Source organism: Nerophis lumbriciformis, linkage group LG25 (genome assembly GCF_033978685.3).
Source record: "Nerophis lumbriciformis linkage group LG25, RoL_Nlum_v2.1, whole genome shotgun sequence".
NCBI classification, from domain to species: domain Eukaryota; kingdom Metazoa; phylum Chordata; class Actinopteri; order Syngnathiformes; family Syngnathidae; genus Nerophis; species Nerophis lumbriciformis.
Genome location: NC_084572.2, coordinates 32,536,803 through 32,550,689, shown reverse-complemented (window position 1 = coordinate 32,550,689; position 13,887 = coordinate 32,536,803). Strand labels below are relative to the sequence as shown.

Sequence of the window (13,887 nt, the reverse complement as noted above, 5' to 3'; positions counted from 1 at the left end):
AAAAGTAAAAAGTAAATAATGGGGGTATAAATGGAAACAAAATAGAAAAATATTACAATAAGAATAAAAATAAAAAGCAACAATGAGAATACAAATATAACAATAAACAAAATAGACATTTTATGAAATATGACATGTTTTTATAGACATTTGATAAGATATGACATGTTTTATAGACAATTTATCAAATATGTTTTGATTTATAGACATGTTATGAAATGACACGTTTTCATAGACATTTTATGAAATATGACATGTCTTTATAGACACTTTATTAATAAATATGACATGTTTCTATAGACATTTTTTGAAATATGACATGTTTTTATAGACATTTTATGAAATATGACATGTTTTTATAGACATTTTATGAAATATAACATGTTTCTATAGACATTTTATGAAAAATGAAATGTTTTTATTGACATTTGATAAGATATGACATGTTTTATAGACATTTTATGAAAAATTAGATGTTTTATAGACATTTTATGAAATATGACATGTTTTTATTGACATTTTATGACATATTTTTATTGACATTTTATTAGTATATGAAATGTTTTAATATACATTTTATGAAATATGACATGTTTTATAGACATTTGATAAAATATGACATGATTTATAGACATTTTGTGAAATTACACATTTTCATAGACATTTTATGAAATATGAAATGTCTCCATAAACATTTTATTAAATATGACATGTCTTCATAGACACTTTATGAAATAGGACATATTTTTATAGACGTTTTGTGAAATATGACATGTTTTTATTGACATTTTATGAAAAATGACATGTTTTTATTGACATGTTATGAAATAGGACATGTTTGTACAGACATTTGATAAGATATGACATGTTTTTATAGACATTTTATCAAATATGTTATGATTTATAGACATTTTATGAAATGACACGTTTTCATAGACATTTTATGAAATATAAAGACATGTTGACATGTCTTCAAAGACATTTAATGAAATATGAAATGGTTTTATAGACATTTAATCAAATATGACATGTTTGTATTGACATTTTATGAAATATGTCATGATTTATAGACATTTTATCATATATGACATGTTTCTATAGACATTTTATGACATGTTTTATTGACATTTTATGAAAAATGACATGTTTTTATTGACATTTTATGACACATGACATGTTTTTAGATAGATAGATAGATAGATAGATAGATAGATAGATAGATAGATAGATAGATAGATAGATAGATAGATAGATAGATAGATAGTACTTTATTTATTCCTTCAGGAGAGTTCCCTCAGGAAAATTAAAATTCCAGCACTAGTGTACAGAATTGAGATCGAATTTAAAAAGTAAAAAGTAAACAAAATGGAAAAATATTACAAAAAGAATAAAAATAAAAAGCAACAATGAGAATAAAAATATAACAGTAAACAAAATGGACATTTTATGAAATATGACATGTTTTTATAGACATTTGATAAGATATGACATGTTTTATAGACATTTTATCAAATATGTTGTGATTTATAGACATGTTATGAAATGACACGTTTTCATAGACATTTTATGAAATATGACATGTCTTTATAGACACTTTATTAAATATGACATGTTCTATAGACATTTTTTGAAATATGACATGTTTTTATAGACATTTTATGAAATATGACATGTTTTTATAGACATTTTATGAAATATGACATGTTTCTATAGACATTTTATGAAAAATGAAATGTTTTTATTGACATTTGATAAGATATGACATGTTTTATAGACATTTTATGAAAAATTAGATGTTTTATAGACATTTTATGAAATATGACATGTTTTTATTGACATTTTATGACATATTTTTATTGACATTTTATTAGTATATGAAATGTTTTAATAGACATTTTATGAAATATGACATGTTTTATAGACATTTGATAAAATATGACATGATTTATAGACATTTTGTGAAATTACACATTTTCATAGACATTTTATGAAATATGAAATGTCTCCATAAACATTTTATTAAATATGACATGTCTTCATAGACACTTCATGAAATAGTACATATTTTTATAGACGTTTTATGAAATATGACATGTTTTTATTGACATTTTATGAAAAATGACATGTTTTTATTGACATGTTATGAAATAGGACATGTTTGTATAGACATTTGATAAGATATGACATGTTTTTATAGACATTTTATCAAATATGTTATGATTTATAGACATTTTATGAAATGACACGTTTTCATAGACATTTTATGAAATATAAAGACATGTTGACATGTCTTCAAAGACATTTAATGAAATATGAAATGTTTTTATAGACATTTAATCAAATATGACATGTTTTTATTGACATTTTATGAAATATGTCATGATTTATAGACATTTAATCAAATATGACATGTTTTTATTGACATTTTATGAAATATGTCATGATTTATAGAAATGTAGTCAAATATGACATGTTTTTATTGACATTTTAGGAAATATGTCATGATTTATAGACATTTTATCATATATGACATGTTTCTATAGACATTTTATGACATGTTTTATTGACATTTTATGAAAAATGACATGTTTTTATTGACATTTTATGACACATGACATGTTTTTAGATAGATAGATAGATAGATAGATAGATAGATAGATAGATAGATAGATAGATAGTACTTTATTTATTCCTTCAGGAGAGTTCCCTCAGGAAAATTAAAATTCCAGCACTAGTGTACAGAATTGAGATCGAATTTAAAAAGTAAAAAGTAAACAAAATAGAAAAATATTACAAAAAGAATAAAAATAAAAAGCAACAATGAAAATAAAAATATAACAGTAAACAAAATGGACATTTTATGAAATATGACATGTTTTTATAGACATTTGATAAGATATGACATGTTTTATAGACATTTTATCAAATATGTTATGATTTATAGACATGTTATGAAATGACACGTTTTCATAGACATTTTATGAAATATGACATGTCTTTATAGACACTTTATTAAATATGACATGTTTCTATAGACATTTTTTGAAATATGACATGTTTTTATAGACATTTTATGAAATATGACATGTTTTTATAGACATTTTATGAAAAATGAAATGTTTTTATTGACATTTGATAAGATATGACATGTTTTATAGACATTTTATGAAAAATTAGATGTTTTATAGACATTTTATGAAATATGACATGTTTTTATTGACATTTTATGACATATTTTTATTGACATTTTATTAGTATATGAAATGTTTTAATAGACATTTTATGAAATATGACATGTTTTATAGACATTTGATAAAATATGACATGATTTATAGACATTTTGTGAAATTACACATTTTCATAGACATTTTATGAAATATGAAATGTCTCCATAAACATTTTATTAAATATGACATGTCTTCATAGACACTTTATGAAATAGGACATATTTTTATTGACGTTTTATGAAATATGACATGTTTTTATTGACATTTTATGAAAAATGACATGTTTTTATTGACATGTTATGAAATAGGACATGTTTGTATAGACATTTGATAAGATATGACATGTTTTTATAGACATTTTATCAAATATGTTATGATTTATAGACATTTTATGAAATGACACGTTTTCATAGACATTTTATGAAATATAAAGACATGTTGACATGTCTTCAAAGACATTTAATGAAATATGAAATGGTTTTATAGACATTTAATCAAATATGACATGTTTGTATTGACATTTTATGAAATATGTCATGATTTATAGACATTTTATCATATATGACATGTTTCTAAAGACATTTTATGACATGTTTTATTGACATTTTATGAAAAATGACATGTTTTTATTGACATTTTATGACACATGACATGTTTTTAGATAGATAGATAGATAGATAGATAGATAGACAGATAGATAGATAGTACTTTATTGATTCCTTCAGGAGAGTTCCCTCAGGAAAATTAAAATTCCAGCAGTAGTGTACAGAATTGAGATCGAATTTAAAAAGTAAAAAGTAAATAATGGGGGTATAAATGGAAACAAAATAGAAAAATATTACAATAAGAATAAAAATAAAAAGCAACAATGAGAATACAAATATAACAATAAACAAAATAGACATTTTATGAAATATGACATGTTTTTATAGACATTTGATAAGATATGACATGTTTTATAGACATTTTATCAAATATGTTTTGATTTATAGACATGTTATGAAATGACACGTTTTCATAGACATTTTATGAAATATGACATGTCTTTATAGACACTTTATTAATAAATATGACATGTTTCTATAGACATTTTATGAAATATGACATGTTTTTATAGACATTTTATGAAATATGACATGTTTTTATAGACATTTTATGAAATATGACATGTTTCTATAGACATGTTATGAAAAATGACATGTTTTTATTGACATTTGATAAGATATGACATGTTTTATAGACATTTTATCAAATATTTTATGATTTATGTTATGAAATGACACGTTTTCATAGACATTTTATGAAATATTACGTGTCTTCTTTAGACATGTTGACATGTCTTCATAGACATTTAATGAAATATGAAATGTTTTTATAGACATGTTATGAAATATGGCATGTTTTATAGAAATGTTATAGAATATGACATGTTATAAAATACGACATGTTTTTATAGACATTTAATGGAATATGACATGTTTTTATAGACATTTTATGGAATATGACATGTCTTCGTAGTTCTAGACAATCCAACAGCAATTACAGTCGGTAATGTTGTATTTCTGTCTCATACCTGTAAGAATCCTGCGTGTGATTGATGCATTAAGGAGTGGGACTAACCAGGCCCAGCTGCATTGTGCTCAAACAACCATGTGTGAGCAGAGAGTACTGTATCATGTCTTTTGGACTTGTCAGGTCTTATAGGTCTGTAGTGCATTCTTCACTTCAAGTGAGGCAAAAACCATTCAGGTTTCATGAGTTTGCTTGGTTGGAGATCATTGGTGCGTTGCAGTAAAAGTCCTCGCGTCCAGACTTCATCCTCCGCTGTCCTTCGTCCGCAGCTCTTCTCCATCGTCATCTTCGGCTGCATCGCCAACGAGGGCTACATCAACCGTCCCAACGAGGTGGAGGAGTTCTGCATCTTCAACCGCAACCAGAGCGCCTGCAACTACGGCGTCTTCATGGGCTCCATGGCCTTCCTGTGCTGCGTGGCCCTCCTGGCCCTGGACATCTACTTCCCGCAGATCAGCAGCGTCAAGGACCGCAAGAAGGCGGTGCTGGCCGACATCGGAGTGTCAGGTACTGGTCCACAACACATGTCTTCACATGGAACTACAGGATCTACTGGTCCTGATGTTGACCTACACATCACATGTCTCCACATAGAACTACAGACTTTCCCTGATTACACGGCAACAGCTGTTTCTAAGGGAGGGGGGTCGTAAATAGCCATCGCCTTTCATTAAAAACAGTTCAAAGAAAAGGTCGTAAAACAGTTCAAAGAAAAGGTTGGTTCAAAGAAAAGGTCTTAAACAGTTCAAAGAAAAGGTTGCCTGGAGGGGAGTCTGGTCCTGCTTCCTCTTCGCTTTGTAGATCTCGGGTCAAGACAAAATCTTTCTGTTGATTACAATACATGAAAGAAACAGAACACCCTCATGTTGCTTCCCATCCTACACAGTGGAGTTTTACAAGCCTTCTTCTTGGTAGGATCAAAGACAGCTTTTGTCTTCTCGCCGGGCGAGCTGAACTCAATGTAACACAAAGTTTTGTGATAACTTAGATACAATTATTCTGACAGAAGGGATCTGTGGTTCCTCCGATGCGGGTGTAAAGTGGGGTGGGGGCCGTGGGGTGAGGAGGACTCAAGTCCGGTGATGCTTGATGTTGTTAGCATGTTTGGCAGCTGATGCTAGTACAAACAATTTCTATGGATGGCACCGTCCATAGTTGAAACGATACGGTACCAATTCCCCGTGCCTGGGAAGCTATATCGGTACCAATTTTTGGTATTTTTGCCTGTATTAATACATATTAATCAGATCTATTTTTGATTGCAACATTATATCATGATTTGCAAGTATCAAGTTGCTGTCAGGTTCAAAACACTGATGACATCTATTAAACAAGACAAGAAGCAAGGAATCAAACCGAGACAGAATAAAAAATTTGGCTCAATTGAGGAAAGACGTCTGGACTGTACTCTTTGCACAGTCTCCATCACGCTCCTGACGAAAGATTGTACGCCTCCTCTTTTATTTGGACTTTCCCTGATTGCATGGCAACAGCTGTTTCTAAGGGACGGGGGTCGTAAACAGCCATCGCCTTTGAGTACAATAGTTCAAAGAAAAGGTCGTAAAACAGTTCAAAGAAGAGGTCCCTGGAGGGGAGTCAGGTCCTGCTTCCTCTTCGCTTAGTAGATCTCGGGTCAAGACAAAATCTTTCTGTTGATTACAATACATGAAAGAAACAGAACACCCTCATGTTGCTTCCCATCCTACACAGTGGAGTTTTACAAGCCTTCTTGGTAGGATCAAAGACAGCTTTTGTCTTCTCGCCGGGCGAGCTGAACTCAATGTAACACAAAGTTTTGTGATAACTTAGATACAATTATTCTGACAGAAGGGATCTGTGGTTCCTCTGATGCGGGTGTAAAGTGGGGTGGGGGCCGTGGGGTGAGGAGGACTCAAGTCCGGTGATGCTTGATGTTGTTAGCATGTTTGGCAGCTGATGCTAGTACAAACAATTTCTATGGATGGCACCGTCCATAGTTGAAACGATACGGTACCAATTCCCCATGCCTGGGAAGCTATATCGGTACCAATTTTTGGTATTTTTGCCTGTATTAATACATATTAATCATATGTATTTTTTTATTGCAACATTATATCATGATTTGCAAGTATGTCATCAAGTTGCTGTCAGGTTCAAACACTGATGACATCTATTAAACAAGACAAGGAGCAAGGAATCAAACCGAGACAGAATTATAAATTTGGCTCAATTGAGGAAAGACTCTTTGTACAGTCTCCATCACGCTCCTGACGAAAGATTTTACGCCTCCTCTTTTTTTGGGGCGGTATAGCTCGGTTGGTAGAGTGTCCGTGCCATCAACCTGAGGGTTGCAGGTTCGATCCCCGCTTCCGCCATCCAAGTCACTGCCGTTGTGTCCTTGGGCAAGACACTTTACCCACCTGCTCCCAGTGCCACCCACACTGGTTTAAATGTAACTTAGATATTGGGTTTTCACTATGTAAAGCGCTTTGAGTCACTAGAGAAAAGCGCTATATAAATATAATTCACTTCACTTCACTTTTATTTGGACTTTCCTTAATTGCACGGCAACAGCTGTTTCTAAGGGAGGGGGGTCGTAAACAGCCATCGCCTTTGATTAAAAACAGTTCAAAGAAAAGGTCGTAAAACAGTTCAAAGAAGAGGTCCCTGGAGGGGAGTCAGGTCCTGCTTCCTCTTCGCTTTGTAGATCTCGGGTCAAGACTATATCTTTCTGTTGATTACAATACATGAAAGAAACAGAACACCTTCATGTTGCTTCCCATCCTACACAGTGATCATATCTATTTATTCGCAAACTTTGGAGGTTTTTAGGTTTCATAAATCAGATATATATGACAATAGCCTCAATATACACGTGATTTGATGCGTTCTAGTAGGAAGTTATGATCATCAAGTAGCAGCAACATGGATGACGCATCAACATCCATATTTAGTAAGAAGTGGTCTTTGTCCAACGTCTTATTATTCATTCCATATTTATGGTCTCTTCCTGTCTGCAGCTTTCTGGTCCTTCATGTGGTTTGTGGGCTTCTGCTTCCTGGCCAATCAGTGGCAGGTGACCGACCACGATGACGACCCGCTGAGGGAGGGCGTGGACGCCGCTCGGGCCGCCATCACCTTCTCCTTCTTTTCCATCTTCACTTGGGTGAGTTCCCTTCCCGCGACGTTCGCCAAAGAGTCCCATTTCTTCCACGTTGTGGATCCCTGGTGAAGTTGGAGGAGCCATTCTCCAGAAAGTCGGGGGGGCGGGGGGGTTTTCCCTGATCATTGTGGCGATCTGGCGGGTTAAAGTTAAGGAGTCTTGTGGTTTCAAACTGTGGGTGCACCACAGGGCTAGTGACAACGTGTCGGCTGGGCGTTGTTGATGTTTTGGCGTTGTTGTTGTTAAGTAGAGATGTCCGATAATATCGGGCTGCCGATATTATCGGCCGATAAATGCTTTAAAATGTAATATCGGAAATTATCGGTATCGATTTGAAAAAGTAAAATGTATGACTTTTTAAAACGCCGCTGTACGGAGTGGTACACGGACGTAGGGAGAAGTACAGAGCGCCAATAATAATAATAATAATAATGGATTAAATTTTATATCGCGCTTCTCTATTATTAGATACTCAAAGCGCTCACAGAGAAGTGGGAACCCATCATTCATTCAAACCTTAAAGGCACTGCCTTTGCGTGCCGGCCTAATCACATGATATCTACGGCTTTTCACACACACAAGTGAATATAATGCATACTTGGTCAGTTTTTTTTTTTTTTACCCTTCGTGCACATATTTCGTTATGTTTGTTTCATTTTTGTTGCGTTTGCGTTTGATTGTGAAATATGTAGATGGAGAGGGGGTGCGACGTTCATATGTTGTCAATATTCAGTGTTTTATCGGTCATAGTTAATATTGTAAATCCCAAATTCTTTATTTTCATGTACATTCTGGGTGCCTCATTCAGTAAAAAAAATAAAAAAATTCCATTCCGTTTTTTAAGGCGGTCTGTCGTAGCGTTTTTACTAGAGATGTCCGATAATATCGGACTGCCGATATTACCGGCCGATAAATGCTTTAAAATGTAATATCGGAAATTATCGGTATCGGTTTCAAAAAGTAAAATGTATGACTTTTTAAAACGCCGCTGTGTACACGGACGTAGGGAGAAGTACAGAGCGCCAATAAACCTTAAAGGCACTGCCTTTGCGTGCCGGCCCAATCACATAATCCCTACGGCTTTTCACGCACACAAGTGAATGCAATACATACTTGGTCAACAGCCATACAGGTCACACTGAGGGTGGCCGTATAAACAACTTTAACACTGTTACAAATATGCGCCACACTGTGAACCCACACCAAACAAGAATGACAAACACATTTCGGAAGAACATCCACGCCGTAACACAACATAAACACAACAGAACAAATACCCAGAAGCTCTTGCAGCACTAACTCTTCCGGGACGCTACAATATACACCCCCTGCTACCCCCTACCGAAACTCCGCCCACCTCAACCTCCTCATGCTCTCTTAGGGAGAGCATGTCCCAAATTCCAAGCTGCTGTTTTGAGGCATGTTAAAAAAAAATAATGCACTTTGTGACTTCAATAATAAATATGGCAGTGCCATGTTGACATTTTTTTTTCCATAACTTGAGTTGATTTATTTTGGAAAACCTTGTTACATTGTTTAATGCATCCAGCGGGGCATCACAACAAAATTAGGCATAATAATGTGTTAATTCCACGACTGTATATATCGGTATCGGTTGATATCGGAATTGGTAATTAAAGGTTGGACAATATCGGAATATCGGACATCGGCAAAAAAGCCATTATCGGACATCTCTATTGTTAAGTAGAAAGTCGATCCGTTTACTGTAAAGTGCGTTATATTGTGTTCAGAATGGAGAAGCTTTTAATAGAATATGGAACCAATTATTCACATGTACAGTGTTCCTTATGGGGAAGTACGCTTCAATATACAATAATAATAATAATAGATTTTATTTGTAAAAAGCACTTTACATTGAGTAAACAACCTCAAAGTGCTGCAGTGTATTAAAAAAAATACAAATAAAAAGATATTTAAAAAAAATAATAATAATAAAAACTAGAACAGCCAAATAGCTAAAACTAGTATGCATATATCTAAAAAAAAAAAGTTAAAAAAAAAAAAGGGGTTTTAAGACTTTTTTAAAAGCATCCACAGTCTGTGGTGCCCTCAGGTGGTCAGGGAGAGCGTTCCACAGACTGGGAGCGGCGGAGACTTTGGTGGACTTTGCTATTTACGAACCCTGTTCAAGAACCAATTAGGCAGGGAAATGGGGGTTCCACCGTAATGGGTGGATGTTGGAGCATGGGTGTGACGTGGATGTTGTTCCGACAGGGCGCCCAGGCTCTGTTCTCCATGGAGAAGTTCAAGAACGTGTCGTTTGAGGAGGAATACATCAAGCTGTTCCCGCCGCAGCCTCATCAACCGCCGCTTATCTGATGCTGCTTTTCTTTTTTTGCTTCCATTTTTAATTTCGAAAGAGAGTTCTCAGGTTTTTGAGTATTTTATCACTTTTTTGGGGGGGGGGGGGCTTTTTCTTCCACGATCGTATTATATTTAGGGATGGGTACCCAATTCTGTACTTTTATAGCCACCCACCAAATTCTGGGTATTGAACTTTTATTAGTAGATTGCACAGTACAGTACATATTCCGTACAATTCACAACTAAATGGTAACACCCGAATATGTTTTTCAACTTGTTTACGTTAATCAATTCATGGTAAAGTAGACAATCAGTCAATCAATGTTGCCATTTTCAACACTAACAAAGCAACTCTGCTTGGTAGGGAACGCTCGAACATAAAGTAAGGCTCCACTCTTCCAAAATGTGCAAGCTTGATGCTAATTTACATTGGATTTGCCATAGACAGGCTACGATTAGCATTAGCGATTTTACATGGCGATTTCAACACCTCCAAACTTAGTGGCGAAAACTACAACTAAGATGACTGTTACAATCAAACAGCTGATGGATAAAATTATTACATTATATTATTATTATTATTTATTTAAAATAGGGGCAGCACATATTATAGAACATACATATATACACATACAGTATATGTGTATTAATGTGTATATATACATATATATGTATATACACACATATATATACACAAATATATATATATAGAGAGAGAGAGAGAGAGAGAGAGAGAGAGAGATATATACACATATGTATATATATACATATATACTGTACATGTATATATACATATATACATACAGTATATACACACATATATACATATATATTTGTATATATATATATATATAGAGAGAGAGAGATACACATATGTATATATATACATGTATATATACATATATATACACATATGTATATATATATACATGTTATATACATATATACGCACATATATACACACATACACAGTATATACACACATATATACATATATATTTGTATATATGTATATATTTGTACAAATTTGTGTATATATATTGGTATATACATATATGTTTATATTTTTGGGTATACATATATACATATATATATGTGTATATATGTATATATTTGTAAAAATTTGTGTATATATATTTGTATATACATATATGTATATATTTTTGTGTATACATACATACACATATATACATACAGTATATACACACATATATACACATATTTGTGTATATATATATATTTGTAAAAAAAAATATATATATATATATATGTATATTGGTATATATATATATATATATATATATTTGTATATACATATATGTATATATTTTTGTGTATATATATATATATATATATACATATGTATGTAAATATGTCAGGTTTTAGACAAAGGCTAATTTCTGCATATTGAAGTACATACAAAGAACATTAAACGGAGAGAAAGATCCGGATCACCACAACAGACTCAATAGCTTTCAGTCAGGTAATTTAAGGAGGGCTCAAAAATGGGCAATTACTTTAAGAATAAAAATGTAATGAAAATAAAAAAGAGGAATGTGCGTGTATTTATAAACATTTACAGTACAAACACTTTGTAGGGCGCAACATAACACATTCAGCTTCCTGCTAAAAGCTACTTAATCGTTGGACAACAAACATATAATAAATGATTTTTATTCAATAAATGTATTAATTGAAATTGCTACTGTTGAGTACGCTACAGGTATCGATTCGCAGGTACCGGGAATCGGTAATGTATCGGTTTAAATGTAAATGGTACCCATCCCCAATTATATTAAGCATTTTCATCTTGTCCTATTTTGGCATCATTATCAACTCTATAATGTATTTTATTAGAAACTTCATGTCAGACTTCATGTGATCGTCTCTACCCCCAAATATAGTTTTCCAAAAGACACGTTTGGCCTCTAATTTGGATTAATATGATGTCACCAGCTGACTGCCTCATGTGGACAAAAGTATTGGGACACATATTTCAACCAATGAGAGCTTGGACTCAAGTCGTGTGCTTCCTGTGGACATTTTGAAAAAAACACCAGTAAAAATGTACGAAAAAAAAGAAAATAGCAAAATCGGAAATGTTGATGCTAATAATAATACAGTTTGTCATTTATAACACAAAGCTGGCACTAAGTTTAAATATATAATGTCTGTTTGTAGCTTTTTTTTAAATTAAATAAAATACAAATATATCAAAATGTCCTCCACATATTTAGATCTGAAAATGTTTATTATTTTCAGCTTTTTCCTGCATGGTTTCAGCAGCTCAATAAAAAGCATTACATGTAATTTAGTACAAATGAAGGCCTTAAATGGCAATAAAAATTGATGTCCTGAGGCATTACACAAATCATACACACTTACTCTCTCTTCCTTCCTTCCTTTCTTCTTTTTTTCCTTCTCTCCTTTCTTCCTTCCTTCTTTTCTTTTCTTCTTCCTTCCCTTTCTTCTTTTCTTTCCTCCTCCCTTCTTTCCTTCCCTTCTTTCTTCCTTCCTTCTTTTCCTTCCTGCCTCCTTTCCTTCATTCCCTCTTCCTTTCCACCTTTCTTCCTTTTTTCCATCCTTTCTTCCTACCTCCCTTCCTTCCTTCCACCCTTTCTTCCTTCCCTTTCTTCCTTCCTACCTCCCTTCTTTCATTCCTCCCGTCCTTTGTACCTCCCTTTCTTCCTTCCCTTCTTCCTATCTCCCTTCTTTCCTTCCTACGACCCCCCTCCTCCCTCCCTCCTTTCCTTCCTTCTTTCCTTACTTCCCTTCCTTATTTTCCTTACTTCCTACCTCCTTTCCTTCCTTCCTTCTTCCTTCTTCCTTTCCACCTTTCTTCCTTCTTTCCTTCCTTTTTTCCTCCCTCCCTTTCTTCCTTCCGCCCTTTCTTCCTTCCCTTTCTTCCTTCCTACCTCCCTTCCTTCCTTCCTCCAGTCCTTTTTACCTCCCTTCCTTCCTTCCTTCCTTCCTTCCTTCCTTCCTTCCCTCTTTCCTATCCCCTTTCCTTTTTTCTTTCCTTCCTTCCCTCCTTCCCTCCTACCTTCCTTCTTTCCTTCCTATCTCCTCCCTCCCTCCCTTCCTTCCTTCCTTTCTTCCTACTTCCATTCTACCTTTCTTCCCACCTATCTCCCTCCCTGCCTCCCTCCCTCCCTTCCTTTCTTCCTTCTTCATTCTTTTTGTCCTTTCTTCCTTCCTTCTGTCTTATCTTCCTTCCTTCCTTCCTTCCTTCCTTCCTTCCTTCTTTTCTTTCCTTCTTCCTTCCTTCATTATTTTCTTTGTGTCCTTCTGTCCTTCTTTCCTTTCTTTCTTTTTATTTTTCTTTATTTTTCTTTCTTTCTTTCTTTCTTTCTTTCTTCCTTCCACCCTTCCTTCCTTCCCTCTCTCTTCCCTTCTTTCCTTCCTTCCTTCCTCCCTTTCTTCCTCGCTTCATACCCCCGTTCCTTTCTTCCTTCCTTCCTTCCTACTTCTGTCCTACCTTCCTTTCTTTCTTCCTTCCTTCTCTTCTTCCTACCTCACTCCCTACCTCTCTTCCTTCCTTCGTCATTCCTTTCGTCCTGTCTTCCTTCCTTCTGTCTTATCTTCCTTTCTTCCTTCCTTCTTTTCTTTCCTTCTTCATTC

General features: G+C 33.7%; 1 protein-coding gene across 2 annotated transcripts in view; it reads left to right on the top strand.

Annotated features, from left to right (window-relative positions):
- The window catches only part of LOC133621837 (synaptogyrin-1-like), a 61,909-nt gene that overhangs the window by 41,581 nt on the left and 6,441 nt on the right, over positions 1–13,887 (top strand). The window contains exons 2-4 of one of the 2 annotated variants that reach the window (XM_061984232.1): positions 5,069–5,306; positions 7,799–7,944; positions 10,177–10,366. In XM_061984232.1, coding sequence (XP_061840216.1) covers positions 5,069–5,306; positions 7,799–7,944; positions 10,177–10,281 — 489 coding nt within the window. In that variant the 3' untranslated portion in view covers positions 10,282–10,366. Of the gene's footprint in view, positions 1–5,068; positions 5,307–7,798; positions 7,945–10,176; positions 10,367–13,887 lie in introns of those variants that run through there. The other variant, XM_061984231.1, reaches the window with a different exon arrangement.